Source organism: Castor canadensis, chromosome 16 (assembly GCF_047511655.1).
Source record: "Castor canadensis chromosome 16, mCasCan1.hap1v2, whole genome shotgun sequence".
Lineage (NCBI taxonomy): Eukaryota > Metazoa > Chordata > Mammalia > Rodentia > Castoridae > Castor > Castor canadensis.
In genome coordinates, this window is record NC_133401.1 from 84,591,624 (window position 1) to 84,615,226 (window position 23,603).

Consider the following 23,603-nt stretch of genomic DNA (forward strand, 5'->3'; position numbering starts at 1 on the left):
GAAAACACAACAAAAATTGATGAGGGAAAACTAGAGCTGAGTCTTCAAACAAGCAAGAAGATGACGCCCGACACCTCTACCCGTTCCTAGGACTCAGCGATGACGCTAACTGTGGCCCATCGTTCTTCCAGGATGCCTTGAGATTTCTGAATGATGAAGTCATCAGGTTTACAAATACGCTTTCTGAGCACACATACACGCAGGAAGCAAGGATCAGACTGCATGGGTTCAAAGTCCAGTTCTATCACCCGGACGTCTTGTTTTCCTCAGTTGAAAATGAGGGGTGCTAAGGTCCATTCATAGGGCTGTTTTCGGACTTAGTAAGACTATCTGTGTAAAGTTCAGCATTGCCCCGCACTGTCATCCTGTCCAGTGACAGTAATTATGACTCTGTCCTGTGGTGCTGTAGGACCGGTCACCCTGGTTCAGGTTCCCGAAGCCACACGATGGGCAGCGGAGGAAAGAGCGGGTAGAGGAGACATGGCTGACCCCACGGTACCTACCGACGGTGACGTTCCCCCCTCGGGCCTAACAATAGAAACAGCAGCAACCAAACAAAACCCCAAACACAGCAACTACCAGCAGACACGTCAAAGGCACCCGGGAAAACGAGCACAGGGAAACTGCCCGCGTCTGCGCCTGCGCAAAGCTCACGGCACTGCACCTGCGCAGTCGCCATGGGGAGGGGGGCGGGACTTCCTTCTGGTGTCCTGGACGCGAGGCTTGGGCGGGACGTCTCGTGAGAAGTGCAAGTTCTCGCGGGAACTCATTCAAAAAACTCTGGCGCCTATCAGAGGACGGGCTGAATGGGTGTTAGGGAGTCTCTGTGGTAAGGAGGGCGCAGCGCCAGAAATCTGGGCGTCCGGAGCTCTCAGCACGGCTGCAATCTCTAGGGCAAGGAGTGAGGAGAGAGGTAAGGGTAAGAGGCCAAGTGGGAATGCAAAGCAGCGGTGGATGAGCGGGGCCAAGGAAACCTGGGCCTTAGGCGGAACGCTTTCTTCCCCGGAACCCTAAGTTCTCTTACACCAGCTTCCGGGTGGGTCTCAGTCGGGCTTGCACCGTCTGGCTCTCCTCCGGATGCAGATGGCCATGTCCGGCCGGGTGGGCTGGGTAGCCTCGGGGTGATAACCACGGGGCTTGCGTTGTCCCGTACCACAGCCTCTAGCCATTGCAAGTGTAAAACACACGCTGGATGTTAAAGGTAATATCAAAAGAGTGATCATTAATAATCGTCGTGATTACAGGTTGGAATGCCTGGGTTAAATAAAATGTTAAGATTAATTTTTCACCCGTGTACCTCTTGTTATTTTTTAAAAATACGGCTCCTAGAGAGCTCAGATTCACCTATTTGACTCTCACTATATTTCTGTTGGACGGAGCTGCCCCACCCCAGCCACGTAAAATCCACCTTCAGCTTTAATGTTCTCAACAACCCTGTTAGCTGGTTGTTACTGTCGTTTTTTTATGGAGGTGGTGGAGAACCCAGTAGCATGATTCCCAGAGTTTCCTGTGTCCTTGTTGAGAGGCAGGACAGAAAAGTGGTTAGCACACCAGGCTTTGGAGCTAGACTTTGATTCCCGCCTTATTTAGCCACCTAGAGGCTACTAACCCTGGGCAAGTTGTGTAATCTTTCTGTGTCTCGTTAAGGTTGCACGTGTAAAATGGGAAAATGGGGAAAATCCTACCCTATGGGGTTGTCCAGAGCATTGCATAAGATAATGTATGCAGAGTACCAAGCACAGTGTATGGCACATATTATGTGTAGTGGTCATCGTTTCCTCTTTGGAGGTTGATAGGCTAACTCTCATCTCATTAGATCGCTACTGAAAAGGCGCTTCCTCACTTCAGGGAAATCTTTCTTATCCAGGTCCCCTCCTGCCCTGCCCCATCCCCTTCCCTGCCATCCAGATTAGGACACTTTCCCTTTGTTCTGGATTCCGATAGCACTCTACATCTTTCTCTTTGGCACATATCACACTTGCAACTTTACAGGTCAGTTGTTTGATTTAATGCCTTTCTGCTAATAAACTCAGATTGAAGAAGAAAGGTTATTGTCTAGTGTGTGGGTCACCACTGTGTCCTCAGCACCAGCATGGTGTATGAGACATTCACAGGAGTTCCATCAAATCTTTTGAATGAATGAGAGATGGGTTTGGCTTCCTTGGGTATTCCTGGGTGGGATGCCTTGAGTAAGCTCCATTTTTTTCTTTCACTTAATTTTTTTCTTTCTCCATTCTTTTACTTAACTCAAGCCAATCTATAGAATTAAATGAGTTAATTATGGCTTGACCAACGGCAGATCCTCGACAAATGCCCGTTGTAGCAGTGCAACAGTTAGCTAGCTGACCCTATCATATACAGGTTTTGAAAAGGTCTTGCATTTTAAAGCAATAACTACCAGCCCCGCATAACCTATTGTACTTCCTTTCCTCTCCTAAAACCTTGTGTTTTCCCTTCCTCATCTTCATGCTCAGAAACTTACTTCCTAATTCAGTGACAAATTGAAGCATTTAGAAGGTTACTTACCTATTCCGGTTACTATATCTACCTAGCTATGAGCACCTGTGCTTGTGTGCTTTGTTTTTCCTTCTTTTACATGAAATACTCTTGTTCCAGCCCCTATATGGTAGACCTCATCTTTAGTCAGGGACATTCCTGCAGCATCCAAATTCCTCACAAGACCTGGTCTGCCCACTCCCTCTGTTACCCTCTGATCTGAATTCTAGTTCACTTCTTGGGTTTTCTTTCCATCTTAGGGCCTCTCATCTGCCTGGAACATTCTTCCCCTAAATAGCTGCATAGCTTATCCTCTCATCTTTTGCTTCGTAATTATACCACCCATTTCTTCTTTTGAGCCCCCCTTCTTATCCTGTTCTGTTTTTTCCATTTTCCAATCTACTTAATTATGCTGTTAAATATTGCTTGTCTTACTCTCCTGGAACATAAGTTTCATGAGGGAATAATTTTTTGTTAATTTTACCCTCTAATGAATCTGAAGCGTCAAGGATGTAGGGTAGCACATAAAGCACTCAAGAAATAATGTGTTGATTGCATGACTACGTGGGAAAACATCTAGTAATGGCCTGGTGCTCTTTGAAGGCAAACTGAGTTTCTGTTTGGCTTAAGAGGCTGGGGCCATCTAGTAATAGGATGATGACGTCAGAAGTAAAGTGGAACATAATGTTTAAAGTGTCAGCTTGAAAATCTAGAATGAGAGCAGTATCCTTTAATTGCTCTGAACATGGTCTCTATTTACATGCCCTTTTAAGAATAACTAGGAAAACACTAGGGAGTCTACCTTTAATAAAGTGAGTTCAGTGTATTCAGGAGGGTAATTGCGAAAAATCAGTTGTAATATTCCTTGCTTTTCCTTATCAGTCTTACTCAAAGCTACCGTGTTATGTTGTAAGTAGCAGTCATGCTACTATAAAGCTTCATTGTTTAAGGTAGTTGCACAGACAATGACACAATTATGAGAGCAACCCTATCTTAGCACTATGGATACTTAAGCACACAACAGTTGAACAGTTTCCTGATGGTGAATTTCTTAGAAGCAAAATTCAGTATATTGTTTTCTGTTCTTTTTGATTTGATCTCAAACCGGGTAATAAAATTGTCAGAACAATTCTTGTTCTTAGAACAAGAATGCAAATTTGATCACTTACAGGTCAGGAAGAGAACCCTAATACTTTGTTTTTGTACAACAGTAGTATTGAGTGTATGTTTCTTCTATTATTGAAACCCTTGGGTGGAGTTTTATGGTTAAGCTTAAGTAATTGTATTTCCTCAATTTACAGGAGGCTGAAAACAGGAAAAGAACATGGAGGAAGATATAATCACAGATCTGCGAAATAAGCTTAAAGAGGTTGAAAATGAGCGACTAAAGGCTGCACAGTATGGTTTACAACTCCTGGAGAGCCAGAATGAATTGCAGGATCAGTTGGATAAATGTCGTAATGAGATGATGACTGTGACTGAGGTAGGACTCAGGACTCTATGTTTAAGGATGAGCTTAGCTGTTGAAGATTGGTTTTGTCTAGCAAGTGTTTTATTTTCTGAAGAACTAATCCTTGTCGGTCCCCATGACTGTTAAAGGAGACTGGATTCCGTGAATTGCTAATATTCTTTCTAATGCAATGTTGTTTTGAGCTTGAAAGTTCAATTATGATTGCTCTTACTACATCTTACTGTGTTTACCTCCAGGTTTTGTTGTAACCTCACTTGTTTCAGAGCTCTAAATAACATCTACATGTCCTGTGGCACTTCACCAAGCCTTCAGTTCTCTCCAGAGGCCTAAAATTTCTGTTTTCAACTGCCCACTAATGAACATCCAAACAAGACATGAAGAGACAGAATAGTTGGTTCCCTGCCCACTAACCAAACATTCTCTTTCTTTGCTTATTTAGTAAATGGAATAGCATTCACCAGTTACTTGAGCAAAAAATCTAGAGGTCTCACATTTAGACCATCCACAAATTCCAAGGACTCAACCTACAAAGCATCTATGTAGGCTAGCTCAGACTAACATCATCTGTCTTATTGGACTGTGATATGTCCCCTCCCCATTGGACTGAATGCAGACTTCTATCCAGGTTGCCTGCTTTAATCTCTTGACATTCATACCACTCATTCTTCACACAGCAGCTAAGTAGTCATGGAAAAGTACCCGAAAGACTGTCACTTCCCTGGTAAAAACTGTACAAGGCTTCTGATTACATTTACAGTAAAATTTGAGCTCTTTATCTGGCTTCGGAAATTACTGTGTGACTTGACCTCTGCATAACTTTTGACCTCATCTCAAACCACTTTGCCCTAGTCTTGGCTCTGCTAGTCTGTGGACTTTACACAAGCTGTTTCCTCCTGAGGTGTTCATCGCCACTCCTCACCGTTTGGTTCTCAGCCTTCAGGTTTCAGTTAATGTCATTTTCACAGAAGCCGACCTTGAGTATGTAATGCAAAGTTGCCATTGTTGTTAACTCTGAGTGCTAATCATCTCCAGGACTGATCTCCGTGAGATTGGAACTTTGTCTTGTCTTGTTCACTGTCGTGCCCCTAATGCCTGGCACGCAGACATTTATGGGAAAAATGAATAAGCTTACATTAGTAAACGCTCAGTGTATAATTAAATCTCAGTCTTACAATAGTAATATGGCAGGTAGGAAATAGCTATCGTTAGCCGTTGGTTCTCCATAGTGTACTGTTCTTAACAAAGAACTTAAAACCAAGTCATAAAAGCAAAGATTACAAATCTAATAGTAGAAGGTAAAACTTTATTTCTTTTGAGAAATAACTCATTAAATTTAGGTGTTAAACAACTGATAATCTCTTTGCCTTCTTTTAAAGTAGAAGTGCAGGTAGGGGGAGGGGAACTTGAATGCGTCAGGTCTTTTTAGCAGAATTGGATTTTATTACATCTTGTTTTTTCAAGCATGTTGAAGGATTTTTTTCTACACTTCTCTGTCAGTAAGTAAAAGCCTTTTAAATACTTCTTTGTGTCAGTTCTTTATCATTCTGGTAGTCATTCTGTAAACATTTCTCAGATGACTGTTCCCAAAGTAAGGAATAATTCAGATTTCTCCTTTTCACCTGTCCTTTTATTCCTCCAGTTTTTCCAGAGCTGCAGGTGGGAGAGCATCTCATCATCAGACTAATGATGCTCATTAGAACAATTTAGAACTTCTTTTTTCCTTTTTCTGCCTTAGTAGAGATCGCCCATACATGACATGGAGCACTTTGTACTTCATTGGTGGGACACAGAAGCAATTACTGTGTCTCCAGAGTGGACTTTAACAGACAAGAGTTCCCTCCTTAGTCATAGTCTCACTTTCCAGGGCTTCGGATTAAAATAAGACATATGACCATGACAGTTGACATTCAGCTAAGAGCCAGAGCTTTTAAAGGCAGTCTGTGATACTCACCAGGGGTACTCACCTTATTTAGGGTTTGGAATCCAGAAAATGCCTTTTCATTTGCACTGGGAGCACTGCTTCCCAGTGCTGGCTGCAAGGCACCAAAGACCACAGACTGGAAAGACTGAGCCTTTTCTGAAACCAGTGTCTATCCTTACTTCAGCCTCAGTGTTTTGAGACAACTCTCATCTCAGGCTACATCTTAGAGTTTGTTAAAATGGATTAGCTCCAAACTTATTCCAGATTTAACTTGTGGTTATTACTTGGAAAGCAGCATGTGTATGAGATAGCCATGAGCCAGTTGAAGGTAATCACTTAGGTGAGTTGCACGTAACTGAATATCAAATCTGTTTTCAGAAATATGAACAAGAAAAGTACACTCTTCGGAGAGAAGTCGAGCTCAAGAGTCGAATGTTAGAAAGTTTGAGCTGCGAATGTGACACTGTTAAACAACAACAGAAAAAGCAGCTGGAGCAGTTAGAAGAGCAGCTGAGCCGAAGCCACGGGCAGGAAGTGACTGAGCTGAAGAACAAGGTTTGACCTGTCCTACAGCCATCTGTAAGGCTAGATGGTGGAGATTTTCTTAAGTACCAGCTATGCAAAATAGTCAAGATCAGCTTCTATCATCCTAGTGTTGGGAGCAGAGACACTGAGAAATGAGCTTATTGAAGGGATTGTGTAAATAGAAGCCTTCTAATTACACACTACTAATGTTGGTGCTTGGATATTTGTGGACTTAGTTTGGGGACCAGTTTGGCCTCCTTGTTTATTGTCTCCTCCCCTACCTTCACTGCAGCTGGCTGTGTGCTTTGTAATGCTGCGGAACAATCCGATTTCCTTATAAATTAATGTGATTAACATTGATGCTTTATAATTGTTTATTGAAGAAAAATACATATAAGCTGGTCCTCACAACAACTTGTAAGGGAGGACTATTATTATCTCCATATAACACATGAGAAAGCCAATGTGTAGATAGATTGAGTAAATTGAACAAAAAAGAGAGCTGGAAATTTTTGGTCACAATTTGAGCTGAGCACTCGGACACCAAAGGCTGTTCCTGAGTCCCTGTACATTGTCCAGTGAGACATCACACCCTGGCTCCATTTTGAACTCGACACCTGTGCAGTGAGTGCCCGTCCTGTCTTGCAACCCAAGCCTTCCTGGGACCTTTATGTGGCTTCTAAGGGATCCACAGCTTTTGTCATGGCTCCTCTTGGGTCTGTGCTCTGATTTTCCATACCCTCTCTGTGAAAACCTGCTGAGCTTTTTTCCTGCTTTTTCACAGTCTGTTTTTCTTGTGTGGCATATTCTAGAATTTTTCTGTGTGAGAACCACCTATACCATTACTTAATTTTTCATTAAATTAAAGAGTTTTCACATTTTAAGTAGTAATAGCAATGAAATTATGTTTTTGAGCTAGTTTATTTTCTCCTAATATGCAGTGAAACAAACATAATTGAATAATGCCTTTGTGTGATACAGATTCATTTTGCTTACGACTCTGACAGGTGGAAAACCAGCTTGTTTGAAATTATTCTGATTGAGAAACTGCTCACTGGTGTGACGTATTCTCTTCCCTCCCCCACCATGTTGTTTTCATTACCTAAGCAAATACAGCAATGCAGGGAGTATTCAGGAACTACATGAGGCATGGCCAGTTACACAGAAAGAGTAAATAAAAAACTTTGTCTCACTGATTGATGTTTAGCCACTTGTGCCAAAAATGTGGAGTTTTACTGAATATCTTTCTCTTAATTTCTCACATCTAATCCATTAGTAAATTCTAAGAAATTGGCCTGCAAGCCCCTAATCCAAACCATACTGTCTCTGACTCTTCCTGTAACCGTTCATTTCCACGGCAGCCAAGGTGGTGACAATCCTGCCTTGGGTGCTTCTGAGGATCCAGGCCCGCTCTGATTGCTAGTGTGGAGTATTTGTAAACACATGGGTCACTGTTAAAAGATGGTCGCCTAAGTCTTCATACAATGTTTGGATCACTTGATGTTTTTCAGAAGGCAAGTACTGTTTGCTTTATAAGGTAGTGAATTTCTCTTTCTTCTTTTGCTTTAGTTAGAAAAACTGAAGGTGGAATTAGATGAGGCAAGGCTGAGCGAAAAGCAGCTGAAGCATAAAGTGGACCACCAGAAGGAACTCCTCTCTCGGAAAGCAGAGGAGATACGGGCGCTGTCTGAGCGGGTGCATGAGAGCATGTCTTCAGAGGTGCTCGCTCTTCAAGTTGAGCTGACTGAGATGAAAAGTGCGAAGGTAACTTTTATGGCACGTGTTTCTCATTCTTTTTCTTCTGCATATATTTTACATGTTGTAAAAGGCTAAAATGCTTTTTTTACTTAATGTTGATATAAATGATCAAAAAAATATTTTTAAAATGGATTCCTTCATTCATGAAACACCTGTAGGATACATGTTTGTAAGGCAGACTTTACATTTAGATTAATAAAACCTCTAAAGAATTTAGAGGCATTTAGTCTGATTTCAATTTGTGTCATAACAGCCCAGTGTAAAATGTTAGCATGGTGAAAGTTAAAATTCATGCAAATGTAGATTTTTCATTTGGGGCTGTGATATTTAAAAATTAAAGCTTTAAACTCATAGGGAAAAAAAGGCAGATTCTCAAGGCTTTTATTTGGTTCTCAGCTAATAAGTTCAGTCATTTAAAATCATGCAGTGTATGCCTCACAGTCTTTGGGTGTGAGCACCAGTGACTGATGAATGGGGCTGCTGCTACGCAAAAGATTATTGCAGACGATTTTCTCTTTTTCCGTTCCTGTTGAGTAGACCAGCCTCAAAGAAGAAGTGAATGAACTACAGTACAGGCAGGAACAACTAGAACGCCTCAGCTCTAACTTGATGCGCCAGGTGGACCGGCTTACTGAAGAGAAAGAAGAGCGGGAGAAGGAAGCAGTTTCCTACTATAATGCCTTGGAGGTATTGTGATGGCAACAACACCAAGTTCCCAGCTGATGGTCCGGTGTTCTCTCACTGATCTGTCTCTGTGAGCTAAATCACTGTCTTTTGAATTTAGAAAGCTCGTGTAGAAAATCAAGATCTTCAGGTGCAATTGAGTCAGGCCCTCCAGCAAGCCTTGGATCCCAATAGCAAAGGCAACTCTCTATTTGCAGAGGTATTTACAAGTGTTCTGATGATTGAATTGGTAACTTTGGCATTTCAGTTACTACAGAACAGTTAAACAATCAGTATTTTCCAGGTGGAAGATCGAAGGGCAGCAATGGAGCGCCAGTTTAACAGTATGAAAGTCAAGTATCAGTCCTTAAAGAAGCAAAATGCATTTTATAGAGAACAGATGCAAAGAATGAAGGTATAGCATTACCACTATTAAAGATTATTAAGTCTACTTTGATATATTTGTATTGCAGTACAAATGTCTCAAAACCACCTTTTCCTTTTATGTAGTTATTTATAGAACTGCAGAATTTTTTTAAATCAGTGTTCTTCAGTTCTTTTGAAGATCCTTTTATGTTTAAAAAAATTAAACTTGAAAGAGTAGTAGTGATATATTTAGCAATTACTGATTGTCTTAGCCTCTCCAGGGAGAAACACACCTTTCTTTGTGGAGCAGGAGAAAAACGCTGTGCTCATCTTCAGCTGGCCTCGCTCTCTCTCTCTCTCTCTCTGCTCCTCACTGGTCCCATGAAGGTTCAGTTAGGCTGAAGTTTGGACTGCTCAGGGTGTCCATTTCCTACAGCTCATCAGGTCAAGCGTAATTAATTAATTTTAAGGGTTGTGTTGGTCACCATTTCAACCAGATGAGAGGAAAGTTAGGAACAGCCCAGTGCTTTCCAGTCCTCCAGAGTCCTCATCCTGTGTGTCCCGTGCCTAATGCTTCTAGAATGTCTTCCTTTTTATTTATTTATTTGTTTGTTTTTGTAAGAGTGGTGTTTTACCAAAGAAATGTGCAAGGTCACTGATTAAACTTGGGAGTTAGGTGACCTTGGGCTTGAGTCACAGATTTGATCTTGTTATAGTTGTGTCACTATTGACCTATAACTGTTGAGAACATTAGTCAGAACCTCCCTCTCAGAATTGTCCTGTCTTTAAAGTGTGGCAAAGTCCTTACGTGGGGCTTCCCGTCTTTGAAATTTGTGACACTCATATTTGTGACTGGAATACCTTAATAATTTCCCCTACTTCATTAAAGGTGATTATAGTTTTTATGGAACCTCATTAGATCCTTGATGGGAGTCTGTGCCTGTGATAAGTAGTCAGGAACACTTGGCCAGGCTTAGTTACCAGTTGAATGACATGCTTGAAGACTGTAGTCACTCAGTTCAATCTGTGTTTCACAGCAGTTCACATCATTAAGGCTTCAGTTATCATTAAAGAGTAGTCAGATACTCAAAAGTTAATGTCTGCAAAACTTACTGATACATATACGTTCAAATTATTAGGCTGAAATAGCTAGTTTCCAAAATGAATCAAAATGAATACAGTTTGAAATGTGAATTGTACCACAAATGTGCTTATCAGAGTCTCAGTTTTGTTGGGGGGTGTTGTTTTCTAGCTACAAGTCGCTACGTTGCTGCAAATGAAAGGGTCTCAAACTGAATTTGAGCAGCAGGAGCGGTTGTTTGCCATGTTGGAACAGAAGAATGGTGAAATAAAACACCTTCTAGGTGAAATTAGAAACCTGGAGAAATTTAAGGTATGTAGAGCACCTTTTAAAATGCAGCCAGATCTTGATGTGAGTTTCTCAGTATTTTTAAGTAGATTTCTTTATTATGTAATTAACCCTCAGTTTCAGTGGTTGTTGTTCAGTACTGTCATCTTTAGTGTACAACTTGTGAGTCTTAGCATACATATCCCTTCCATAATCACCACCAGATTTGAAGTAAAATATTTCCAGTACTACAGAAAGGCTCAATTGTGTCCCTTCTCAGTTACTCCCCCCACCTCCTACCTTTGTATCATCATCCTATGAACAAATGCTGTGAACTTCAGTTAAGTGATCATTTAGCATATAGTCTTGTTTCTGGCTTCTACCAACACTGTAAAGAAATTCCTTTTGTGTGTCATCAGAAATGTTTTTCAATACCATCAAAATTTGTTTTATTCTGAAAACAATTCAGACTTGTAGGAAAGCTGTGCAAGTCCTTCTGTTTACCCTTCACTCTGGGCCCCTAATTGGCCTTTGCTTTACTACTTCCTCTGCCTCTGTCCATGTGTGCACAGTTGTTTTTCTGTAACATTGGAGAGTGAGTCACAAGACAGGTATCCTTGTACCCTTTGACACCTCTGTTTTATTGAAGAGCTTCCTCCTGTTTAACCCAAGGATCCCGATCAGGAATTGAACGGTGGTGTGAATTGATTGTGCTGTCTGTAAGCTGCTTTGTACATTTTACTCTTGCCACTGATGGATGCCTTTGTAACAAAGTAAATAAAAACAAATGCTTTCCTTCCCAGGGTCCAGCCCAAGATGACATGTTGTGTTGAACAGTCACCTGAGAACAGGTCTTCAGCCTTTGTCTTTTGTGACCTTGGCATTTTTGAATGGTAGTCAGTTACCTTGTGACTTGTTCTTCATGTTGGGTTCTTCTGATGCAATTGGGTTTGGGTCATATGCATGACTGTAGCCTTGTGTCCTTCCTAATGGATCCCACTGGGTGGCACTAATGTCTGTTTGTGCCATTACTGCTGCTAAAGTGGAGTGTGTGGTTAAGATTATGTCTGCCAGATTTCTCCACTGCAAAGTTACAGTTTTTCCCTTTGTAATTAAAAAGTAGCTTGTGATACTTTGAGAGTAAGTCAATGCCTGTTTCTCCATTGATGGTCCTACAGTGATGATTATCAAATGGCAATTCCATCATTCTTTGTATACTTACTAACTGGAATCCTTACAAAGAGATGGAAAGGAAGCATCTTTTTCACACTTACTGATTCATCTATGTCAGGGTAGCCACAGGGATTCTTATTTTACTCGGCAGGTTATGATTTGTGACTTTTTTTACATTGATGCTCACAGTGTCCCAGGTTAAGCCACGGGGCACTTCCTCACCCTCTGGCCCTACAATGTTCCTAGTTCGCCTGTCCCAGTCCTGGAGTCAGCACTTCTCCAAGGAACACACATTACTTTATTGGGTACTGGTATCTAGAAACCAAGATTTGGGTGCCGGATGTGCTTGCTGCTGTGGTATCCTCACTTCCAGGTCCTCAGCAGGCAGAGTTGAGGGTCCACGTGCGTGAGCACATGGGTCTGTCTGTACTAATGTCTCCTGTGGCATTTGATACCACAGAGCTTACTGCCTGCTCCCTTTCTGACATTAGAAGCCCGCTTCTTGTTGTGCTCAGCATCTTTGCTTATTTACCTCAGAAGACATCAAATCTTGGACGACTGGCCTACTAACCAGAGTGCAGAGCATGTGGCAGTTCTTTCTGGCTTAGTCTGAGGGTGCATAGCCACACGTTGTGTGTCCAAAAGTGAGTTAGGTTTACTTTTTTAGGCATTTTTTTTTTCTGCCCTCTTCTTGCCCTTGGTTTGGAGTGCATCATTCGTCTGGAATGAATGTAAGATGGTTTTCTGTTTCTGTTTCATTTTGTTGTCCTCCCTCCATCCTGGTTGCCTTCATTTGTTTTGTTCAGTGTTGGAAACTGTGCTCAGCATCCCTTCTTCCCAAACCTGCATCACTCTCTTCCTACATCTTCCTATCTAATTTCCTCACCCTGGTAAGGACCTAGCTCATTCTGTGACCTTTTGGAAATAAGATCAGCTCTGTGTCTATCTTATGTTTTTTTTTTTTTTGAAACAAAGTGTGTCATACTATGGTCTTGTACTTTTCCTTCCTTTCTCACTTTGTAATGTGTGCTAAAAATCTCTTCATCTCAGCTTACAGAGCTTTTCATTTTCACTTGTAGTTTCAGAGAATTCTGTGGCAGGGATGTGTTGTGGTTGAGTCACATCTGATGTCTGGTGTTTGGTGTCTCTGCTACTGCGTGGAGCACATCTGAGCTGTGTGCTCCCTCCTGTTATCATCAGCCCATCTCAGGGTTAATCCCACAGCAGGGTCTCAGGCCAGAACGCGCCTGCCTATGTAGCTTTGTCAAGTTTTTCTCTCTTCTCCCGAGACTCTTCCAGTCTGTGCTTCCACCATTGAAGTCTCATGATGGAACCTGTTACCGTTTTAATTTTGCCATCTGACAGATGAGAAGTAGCATCTCAGTGTAGTTTCAATTTGCGTTTTTCTAATTGTGATGAGGTTGAATGTATTTCACGTGAGTATTTATTTAAGAATGGATAGAATTTACTTGTTTGCTACGTGTGCAGCTTCCTTTTTTAAGGGTCAAGTTCTGAGCCCCCCGAGAAGTGTGTCTCGTGTGTGTGTGTTGGGGAGGTTGTTGTGTGTGTGTTTGTGGTATGTGTGGTATGTGGTGTGTGTATGGTATCTTTGTGTGTGTGTGTTTGTGGTATGTATGTGGGGGTGTATTGTGTGTATGTGTGGTGTGTGTTAAATAACGGCCGCTGGCCAAGTGTCACTCAGTCTGGTGTGGGATTCCCCCATCCTAGATTTTCCTCAGTATTTTCCTGGCTATTCTCACATGTTTACTTTTTCTTACCTAGCACTGAAAAATAAACCCAAAGACCTTTTTGGTATTTTTAATTTTTCTTGGGATCATATCACAGTTATAAATTTTAAGTTTCCTTAGGGACTACTGAGATCTTGTTAGCCTTCAGTGAAAGGTTAGAGTGTAAATGCTGGAGTTTGGTAGATGGTAATAATCTTTCATCATACTACATTACGGCCAATTAGGGCCATTAGTGTATCATAAAAATTTAAGTTTACATAGCTATTTAATCTTTTATTAGGAAAAATGGCGAAAGGACAGTAATTTTGCTTGAATTTACAGTGTGTCACTTGGCAGGTGATGTGGCCCACCACTGGGCTCAGTGCTATACTTTGAAAATTATGACCTATTTAAATCAAAAAGGTTTTTTGATTTTTTTTTTTTTTTTATGTGTGGTTGCTGAAATTATGTACAGTTTTTAGAGAGATTTTCATTCTTCTGCCCTAAAGAATTGTATGGCATTCATATCAGTATTGAGAACACAGATGCCAAAAGTAACTTTGGGAATCTCCTCTCTTTTTCATGTTTGCCTGTTTTATGGCTTTATCATCATGTTCAGAATTCAAGCCAGCAGGCTTTTGCTCCTTCTGTTTTGAAAGGCAGGAGAAGGTAACTGTAGGGCACAGGGTGGTTAGAAGCGGGGCTGTAGGATTAGACGCAGGCTCAGAATCTCGGTTCGCTGGGCTGTGTCACCCCACCCAAGCCCTTTCCTCAGCTGTAAGAAGGGAGGGGTGCACTTTTACTTACCAGAGCCCAGTGAGTTACTGTGTGGCTCTCAGCACAGAGCCGCTGAACGTGAGTGCAAACTGAGTGGTAGTTGCTATGAGCGGTTACTTCAACAAGACGTTTTGCCTTCTTTAGAATTTCTATGAAAGCTTGGAGTCTAAGCCTTCCGCACCAGCCAACCTGTGTGTTCCAGAAGACAGCACCTACTACACAGACCTACTGCAGCTGAAGCTCGATAACTTAAAGTAAGTGTTCATGGACAGAAAAAGGAAGATTCTCCGCTGTGTGTAATAGATGGGTGAGTGACTGCAAGGTTTTGTTTTAAAATTGCCAAAAGAAATTTTCAGAAAAGAAAGTCGATAAAAATCTCTCTTTGTGCCACACCTAGGTTTTATGCAAGGTATTGTAATTACTGTTAATGAAAAAAGTACTTTGAATGTATGCTTGAATCCTTTAGCATGCTATGTTATAGACAATTTATTTTTACTTTTTTGTGTTCAGCTTTTTAGATTGGTAATGAAAAGGACTTTACGACAGAAAATGTTGTTACAATCCAAGTTTTCAAGAATAACTATCATGTGACTTAAACCTTAAAGGAACGATGAGTGGACGCTCTTGGAAAAGAAGAGTTGCCCGCTTCCTTTACAAAGAACTATGCTTTACAAAGAACTAGTGCTATTGTTAAACCTTATTTTTATTGTTTATTTTTTTGTAAAAATCCCACAGAAGTGTATTTTTAACTAAGTATTGAAATGCACAAGGAAAAAATTGATTCCAGCTGCTTTATTTGTAGTACGTGTTGTTTGTATGTTCCTTTGTTCTCCCTCCTGTTACTTAGCAAAGAGAACGAAAGCGCCAGGGGAGAGTTGTCCATTCAGCGGATGAAAGCGCTGCTCGAGAGTCAGCGGGCCCTGGAGATTGAGAGAAAACTGTTTGCAAAGGAAAGGTGCCTCCAGCTTTCGGAAAGTGAAAACGTGAAACTTAGAGCCAAACTGGATGAGCTGAAGCTCAAGTACGAGCCTGAAGGTGTGTGTGGTCTGCGTTCATGTGCTTCTGTCTGAAGTCATGAGAAGATATAAAAAATCTGCACTGTAAGCTACTCGGTGGTTATGCATCTATAACTAAGAGAATTTCCTGCTGTAAAATTACAGGAAAACTCAGAGGAGTGGGTACCAAGAGTGCACAAACAGAACATGTGTTCCTTGTGGATATCTGACGTCGTCATACTGTAAGAAGGAAATTTGACATTTGAGACTTTTCCCTTTAAGATGGCAGCATCTGTGTCATACCAAAGGTGTTTATTCTGTTGAAGCCCCTAACGTTGGAAGCTATGTTAGTTAGGTTTGTTTATAGAAAGCCTAGGCAAGGCTAGGGTTTAAGTCTCTACTTCTTTTCTGTCTGAAGATCTCCCTTAGCAGTCTTGTCAGACAGGGCTGGTTACAGTGATTCCCTTCAGCTTTGGTGGATACAGAACTCTTGGTTGGCAGTTCTGTTCCTCCAGCACCTGGAATAGATCTCCCTTCTGTTGCAGCTGGTGGAATTTCTGCTGAGAAGTCTCATGCCTGGAGTGGTGAAAGTCCTTCGTACATTATTTGCCTCTTTTCTCTTGCTGCTTTTGGGATCCTTTGTCTTGGTCTTTGAGAGTTTGGTTTGGGTTGAATTTGAATGGAACCTGTGACCTCTGCGTGTTTGGAAAGGTTTCATTTATTACTTCTTGGAATATGCTTTTGCCCTTCACTCATTTTCTAGTTTCTCTAGACACAGTTTTGCCCTTTTGCTGATTCCCAAAGATGTCGTATGTTTTATGCATTCCTTCTCATTTTTTCTCCTCTGACAATCTTTTCAAATAGCCTGTCTTCAAACTTACTGGTTCTTTATTCTGCTTGATCAGCTGTGCTCTGAGTATCCTCTGCTGCATTTTTCATTTCAGTTATTAAATTTTTCAGCTCTATAATTAGGTAATTATTATTTCACTTTCTTAAATTTGTCCAATGAATTTCTGAATTGTTCTGTGTGTTTTCTTGAAGTTCACTGAATTTTCTTGAAACAGCTGCTTTAAATTCTTTGTCTCCCAACATTCAGATGCTTGTCTTTGGGTCTCTTACTGGCACCATCTTTTGTCCACTGGGTATAGCCATCCTTTCTTGGCTCTTTTTCGTCCTTGTAGACATGTTCTCTATGTATGCATTGGTGAATTAAGTTTTTATTCCATACTTAGCAGTCTGTTTTCTTGCGACTGCTCTATTTTTCAGAGAGCCTGTTTAGAAATTCTGAGCAGATCAGCTGTTGTGTTACATTTCAGCATTAGCGGGCACCCTGAGCCTACGTCAGGTGCCAGTCTTAGGCTGACTCTACTGCTGGTTAAATGTCCGACCTGGACGAGCCTGTTGGCAATCCACAGAGAACACCTAGGGAATGTGTCAGAGCCCACCAGCCACTCGTGCCCAGAGGGTCTATAGATTATGCCTCCAGCAGTATGGCCCCCCTCATTGCCTGTCTGGCAGGGAAGCAGAGCCACTGCCCTGTTGTAGTGCTGGCTACTGTTAGCCTCTGCTCTGTGCTCGCAGCAGGCCTCAGGTGGAGCAGCCCTCAGTGCTCCCTGTGTGCCAGAGCCCACGTACCAACCCGAGTGAGAGGCCCATGTGGGGATTCTGGGTGGCGGGAAGTCAAGCACCAGCCTCCCACTCACTTTCCATGTGGAAACAGTCTGAGGGACTCGGTGCTTGAGGACAGGAGAGTCAAGTCACAGAGAACCTTTCCCTTTATGGTCCAACCTTGGTTTTACTCATCTTGGCCATGCAAAGGGTATTCGCAGTCTCACTTCTGTGTTCAATTTTTTAAGTTCTACGAAGGTATTTTTGAGTGAGAATCATCATTCAGATTGCTCTTTCTATGGAGAGGTGATGGCTAGAGAGTCCTCACAGATGACCTCACATCTGATCCTTTTATAAAGACTGATCTTTACTGCATGTGGATTTTCCTAGAGAAATCTACGATGAGGTGGTTCTAACCCCCCCTTCCCTAAAAGATGTTCTTCACGGGCTTTAGGCTTGGGGTTCTCAAACAGCCCTGCTGCACTGCTTCAAGGGCTGGCTCTCCTGTCATCGTCTCAGCCCACTGCAGTGCTGCTTGGCATCAGGGAGAATGAATAGTCTCAAAAGCCTTTCCATTCTCTTATCCTTTGTTCTTCCCTGACTCTGAGGCTCCCTGATTAGGAATTTCCATTTATAAATTTCAAAGTTCTGCTGAACCGAACCCAGCAAAGAGATAGGAAGAGGGACAGTGAGTGGAGATGACGTGGGTTTCCAGGGAGCCAAGCAAGAAAAAGGGAAAGAGAAGGAAAACCAGGCAGTGATCAGAAAGCAATGAAAGCGAGAGCACTGACCCCTTTCCTGCCACGGTTCCTCGGCTTCCACTGATGTTGTGATTATGACAGTGAAAGGCACATTCATGTGGAGATGGGGAGGAAAATGTTCTAGAGCAGGTAATTGGGTGACTACAAACAGGACCAGCATGGGGATAGGATGGTGTCCTGCCATGAGATAGGTGGAGGGCACAGTGGGAGTCTGGGGAGGCATAAGTGTATCTGTTGTAGACTGGGTTGGATTCTGAATATATCTAACAGGCACAAGTTACCAACATCCAGAGTATGACTTGCTCTTTTCATTTAGTCCTAACAACACGCAATACTGAAATCCCGTTTAAAGAAAGTCAAAAAGATAAGGTGCAGGAAAGTTAAATCCTACCCTCAGTCACCCCGCCACTGAGTGTAGGACTTGAACCTGGGCTCCTCTGCTGTCTGCTCTTGCATCTTTTCCGAAAGAGCTGAGATCTTAGAAACCTCCCCCACCTTACAACATGTGCACACCAGAAGAGAGCATTCTTTTCCTTCCCAGAGCTTTGTGTTACTGAGTTCCCACAGGAAAAAATTGTAGACAATGTACTCTAAAGGATAGAGTCAATGAGACTATTTAAAAACAACAACAACAAAAAAAAACACAGGATAAAAGAAACAATATATTTCAAGAGTGGATTTTAAAAAGCACAGGAAAAAGTTTGTGTGCAATTTATTCCACTTCTGTTTATTCATTGGCTGGATTTTTTTTTTTCCAGAGAAGATTGAAGTACCTATACTCAAAAAGAGGCGTGAGGTGCTGCCCGTGGATGTTACCACTCCTACAGATGTCTGTGCCGACAGCACTGTTGCGAAAGAAGTTTCTAGTCTCTCACCTCAGAAAGAGGAGACACAGCCCTGTCCTCCCAATTTAGAAAATGATGGCTTGCAGTTAGAAAAATCAGCTTCTAGAGAGAAGCCCGTGGTCAGTCTCTCTCCTCACAAAAATCTGCCCCCAGATACACAGCCAAAGAAGGAAGAGAAGTCCGTGTGGCTCATAGACATTCCGACAGACGCCGAAGCCTTACGGGAAAGAGGCGGGGACCCCCCCAGCTCCCCGAGGTCAGTGTCCTCTCTGCCTCACCCCTCACCACGGGAGCTATGCCATTTGTTTCTTTATCTGTTTTCTTAAGTTACATCTGCCTGCCTTTAGCTTTTTCAAAACTGTAAGACAGACTAAAATGACTGCAAGAGGAAAGTACTGATGAACCGGGAGTCAGACCAGAAAGTCAGACCTTTTCTGTCTCACGAGGCGGGAACCGCCCATCTAGCGCACTCCAGTGTTTTGTTGGTCTGAGTAAAGATATTGTCCTCTTGTCTGCTGGTTCACGAGTGGCCACGAAAGAAAATTTAGCTTTTCTTCTCAAAGGGCTTTCCACAGTTTTGCCCTTTTGCGGATTCCCAAAGATGTCATATGTTTTATGCATTCCTTTTCATTTTTTCTCCTCTGACAATCTTTTCAAGCACTCTCCTTAGAAATGTAGGCGAAATTTTCTGTGGCTTTTGATGTTGTTTACACTACGCCTTCAGAAATGAGCTCTGAAGCCTGTTTGACCTTGTTAAATATAAAGCTAATTTATTTCCATTTCCCAAACTCCAAATCCTTTGGTTTTGCATAGATGCGTTTGTAACTAAAAGAGGAAGTGTCAGATGTGTATCTGAAGGAGTTAGTATTGAAGGGCTCTGTCCTTAAAAACAATAATAAAGTAAGGTAAAGCAAAGTGAGTGGAGGGAGAAGGAGGCAGACTGTGGGCGTGCACCCATGACCAAGCGTGGGTGAGAAAAACAGAACTGGCAGAGACGTAAAAAGGGTGAAGGATGTGATTGCGCAGTGCACAGGCACACATTTGAAAGAAGCGTCTTTAAAAAGTAAGCTTATTGTCCTCTGTGAAATGAGAGTGCGAGGCTCACAATCAGACGTTTTAATGACGTGCGTTTTGATTGAAATAGTGACTCAGCCAACCTTGTGTAAGAGGGCTTTCCTTCAAGGATTCGGTGTGCTAAAGGCAGTGCTCACCAGTGAAAAGGCAGCGCTAGCTGCCCTTGAAAGGAGGGGGCCTTACTCCCCTCCTTGGGTTTTTATGTAGTGTTACAACCTGTAAGTCACGGGAAACAAGTCAAATTGATGCTGTCTGACTCACTCCAGTTCCACGGAGTCCTGACATGAGCTCAGCAGGCCGTGGTGCTTACATGAGAGCCTGAGCCTGAGCGGGGTAGACTTCTTGACCATTTCTAGAACCCATCAGTGCGGCCCTTGCTGTCTGTGTTGCCTTTGTTTCTTTTCGTGTCCTCTTTTGCTCATAAAAAATGATTTAGCTGTATGTAGCTAATTTTTTGACACAAATCACATGTTGGAAATTTATGTCCTCAAGTTAAACAAAAGCAAATAAAATTTTCACCACAAAAAAACTGTATGTGTGTGCCAGCTCATCCTGTAACTTACACTTTTGGAGCCTTTTCTTTTCTGCATTTTAATGTAGACACACAATGTGAAGACAAAGATGAGCCTGGTTGGATACTTCACTCTTGCACAGTTAACCGACACTTCCTGTAAAGAGTCTTTGCAGATCCTTTTAAACACCTCTCCACTGTTTGTTTTTCTTAAGTTATCATTCTACTAGTTGAAAGTCTGTTTGAATTTGAAATATTTTTTGAGGGGGACTGGGGCTTGAACTCAGAGCTTTACGCTTGCAAAGCAGGCACTCTTCCACCAGAACCACACCTCCAATCCATTTTTTGCTCTTTGGAGATAGGGTCTCGAGAACTGCGTGCTCTGGCTGACCTCAAACCGTGACCCTCCAGATTGCAGCCTCCCAAGTAGCTAGGATTCTAGGTGCGAGCCACCAGTGCCCAGGTGTATTTGAATTTCTTTCTTCACGTGAGACAAATTGCCTTCTCTTTGTGCAGCCCAGGACTCTGTTGTTTGTGTCTCGTGCTGAGCTTTGTGTATGCCACGTCAACTTGAAAATACTGATGTAGCATTTGAATCTTTGTGTTGTGTGTGCTGATCATGATGAGTATCCATTGTGTTTAATTCTTTAGTTTAGACCTCGCCAGGCCTCTTTTATCAGCCTTGAAGATATTTGTTGAGATTTAAAAAAAATTAAGCCTATTGATATAAAAAAAATTCCTTTAGAGTCAGTCACTTAGAATTACTAATGCTATTGGACTTGACTAGCTTTTTTTTCTTGTATACATCAAAAAAACAATAGCACTTTGCCTCATTGGAGACCTGGTGTACTAGTGGTTTGCTGCTGCTTTAATTTTTGTTAAGTGCATTTGAATTTAGAGTTGATGTTTTAATGCCTGTAGGTTATCTGCTGATACAAGGCTTCAAACAGAAGTTAAAGAGGGGAAGGAAACTGCAAGCAAAATGGAAAAGGAACCTCGTAAGAAATCACACCCTATTATCTACGTGTCCTCCAAACCGACTCCAGAGGTCCAGTGCCCACAGCAGTAGAGAGCGAGGCGCCCACTGCCTCTCAGGGACACCACCTTCCGGGGTATCTGCAGATGCTCGTTGTGCCAAGACGTGGCATTTGTACGCCGCTTTGGCCAAGTCTTCAGAATTGTGTGTGATTCTCTGCGGAGACCTTCTTAGGAGATGACCCTTCACACAGCGTCTGAATCTCAGGGAGCCGCTCGCTGCCGAAGGCAAATGTTTTAATTAATATAAATCCGTTTTCTGCCTTGAATCTAAATTTTTTAAGTGATGTGAACACTTAAGTAACCTTCCTTCAACACCGTATGTTTGCAAAGAGAGCACTGAAACGATTGGCTAGTTTATTTTCCTTTTGTACTTTTTTAATGAACTTAAGTTTTTTTTTTTTCACTGTCATAAAAATAGGAAATTTGGTTTGAAAACATAGTTATAAGATTTTGTCATTGTGTAAAGCAACTATATTAATCTTTGTATTCACCTACATGATTTAGGTTTTATGACTCAAGCACATGAAGCAAATAATTTTGAAACTTAAAATAAAGCTGTAATAATTTCTCCCCTTTGTTTTTTCTTACTCGGTATAGGTAACAGGAGGTTATCAAAAGAGAATAAAGGGTGTCAGACATTCTTAATTTCCTGACACATACAGTTTTATATGTAAACTTATATATAACTTTATATATACTTACATATCATGTAATTTTATTTATATATAATTTTATGTACATATACATATATATTTAAAATATATTTAATTCTAAGTTTCCCAAATAAAGTTTTTAATTTAGATAATTACAGATTGGTCTATAAGTTAATTTCTTATTTTTTTTCTATAGGTGGGTGAATCAGTCAGGTTCTCCAGAGAAGCAGAACCAGTAGGATGTGTGTTTGAAGAGAGAGGGAAGGTGATTATGGAGCCAAGTCTGAACATACTGTGGTTTGACAGGCTTCAGGAGAGAGGATGGCCTAGCAGTCCAAGACCAAGGCTATCTGTCACAGTATTCCTCCCTGCACAGGGAGGTCAGTCTTTTATTCTGTCTAAGACTTAAACTGATGCATGAGGTCTCCCATATTCATGAAGGCCATCTGTTTACTCAAAAGTCCACTGTGTACCTGGGCACCCCGGCCTAGGCAAATTGACATAAAAGTATCACAATAGGTATCTGTACCAGTTAAATGTCTATTAAAGTTATAGGAAATTGCATCTAATATCTAATTATGTCAAATAAGTTTTTAAATCTGTTGCAAAAAGCATAGTCAAAAATTAGAATATTCATATGAAATAATGCCCTTGCAAAAAGAAGGAGCTGAAGGCAGGAGGGAGCAAATCATAGTTTTGGCGTGAGGTTGATATCAGATGAGTGACTGTGTTTAAACTGCATGCTAGAGAATGTAGACAAATTCCTTCCCACATGGAGTTCTTCAAGGTATTATTTCATAGTCTAGTGGACCCTGCAGTGGTGGTGGTGAGATCACTGGTAACAGCCATGTCTAACATTTGAAGTCCAGCATTCCGGACCCTCTCCTCAGCCCTTCCGTGTAGTACCACATCTTACACTTTGCACCAGGTGTTCTGTTTATCCCCATTTTCAAGATGAGGATTCTTGGGCAAGGACTTAGAGAGGGTCCTTAGTAATTAGCAAAAAATATCACAGTGATGGAGAGTCAAATAGAGGAGTTAGGAAGGATTGTAGGATCAGATGAAAGTGAAGCTGCCAAGGACATTTAGATTTCCATCATCTCTAAGCTGAGGTGACACCTTAGGTTTACAATGACATGGTGAGAACAGCACTGAGGTAGAAGCAGCAGGTGTTGAAGGGTAAGTGCTTGCAGCATTTCAAGTCAGCGAGGCAGACTCAGATTACTGAAGGGGCAGGTGACGAGTGGTAATGTAACACCTTCAAGCTGTGCAGATCTGGGAGCAACTTCACCAAGAGCTTGAGTTTGGGAAATCCTTTTCTACAAACAGAAACACAGATGTGTAAACAAGCAAGATTGACAAGGGAACCCAACACATCTGGCTTATCTCTCACCAGCCCTAGGGACAGAAGATTCTAGAACCATCACTGTAGGTGGCAGGAAGTAACTGAATACTTGATGTAAGCAAAATAGTGCCCTCATTAGATTTTTTTTTTAAATAAAGTCATGATTGAAATTGGATTTAGCAAAAGATAAGAATGAAGGCAAAAAGTGACTAGCTTGGCTGTTTGATCCAGGTGGGAAAAACTTGTGCAAACTAAGGCATAGCAGGGTGTAGCGTGGGAGTTTAATTTGCATTTGACATGTTTAAGAGAAGCGCAGTGGTCAGGAGTTGTGGGAAATAAAGCTGTGAGTGAATAAATGGTGGTGCAGTAGGAGGCAGCAAGTATTTCAATTTTGATGCACTTTTCAGTCAACTACCTGGGGGAATCCAAAGGTGAGCCTTTATTTTTGTAAGGAAAGTAAAACTAACCTACAACCTTACTCTCATGGGCACACTCCCACTTTGTTACTCAAAAAGTGGCCCTCCTTGACTTCTAGCCTCAGCACCGCA

The 23,603-nt window shown here is 41.8% G+C and overlaps 1 protein-coding gene across 4 annotated transcripts; it reads left to right on the forward strand.

Moving 5' to 3' along the window:
- The first annotated feature begins 784 nt into the window (after positions 1 to 784).
- Spdl1 (spindle apparatus coiled-coil protein 1) lies at positions 785 to 21,822 on the forward strand. Of its 4 annotated transcripts, none has more exons than XM_074057755.1 (12): positions 785 to 913; positions 3,798 to 3,979; positions 6,267 to 6,443; positions 7,983 to 8,177; positions 8,709 to 8,858; positions 8,956 to 9,054; positions 9,139 to 9,249; positions 10,453 to 10,593; positions 14,370 to 14,479; positions 15,073 to 15,260; positions 18,348 to 18,690; positions 20,941 to 21,820. In XM_074057755.1, the coding sequence occupies exons 2-12, from the start codon at positions 3,821 to 3,823 to the stop codon at positions 21,086 to 21,088; spliced, it is 1,821 nt and encodes a 606-aa protein (XP_073913856.1). In that variant the 5' UTR covers positions 785 to 913; positions 3,798 to 3,820; the 3' UTR covers positions 21,089 to 21,820. The 4 variants fall into 4 exon arrangements, with proteins under 4 accessions (XP_073913856.1, XP_020019960.2, XP_073913858.1 ...); XM_020164371.2 differs by lacking the exon at positions 785 to 913 and adding an exon at positions 1,048 to 1,201 and having other exon boundaries at positions 20,941 to 21,819; XM_074057757.1 differs by lacking the exons at positions 785 to 913; positions 20,941 to 21,820 and adding exons at positions 1,048 to 1,201; positions 15,386 to 15,462 and having other exon boundaries at positions 18,348 to 18,488.
- The last annotated feature ends 1,781 nt before the right edge of the window (positions 21,823 to 23,603 follow it).

Excerpts from the sequence above, each read along its gene's own strand:
- Spdl1 (XM_074057755.1), top strand. The coding sequence starts at position 3,821 with ATGGAGGAAGATATAATCACAGATCTGCGAAATAAGCTTAAAGAGGTT. Across the intron at positions 8,178-8,708 it reads CTGAGATGAAAAGTGCGAAG|ACCAGCCTCAAAGAAGAAGT; the intron begins GTAACTTTTATG and ends CCTGTTGAGTAG. Across the intron at positions 14,480-15,072 it reads CTGAAGCTCGATAACTTAAA|CAAAGAGAACGAAAGCGCCA; the intron begins GTAAGTGTTCAT and ends CCTGTTACTTAG.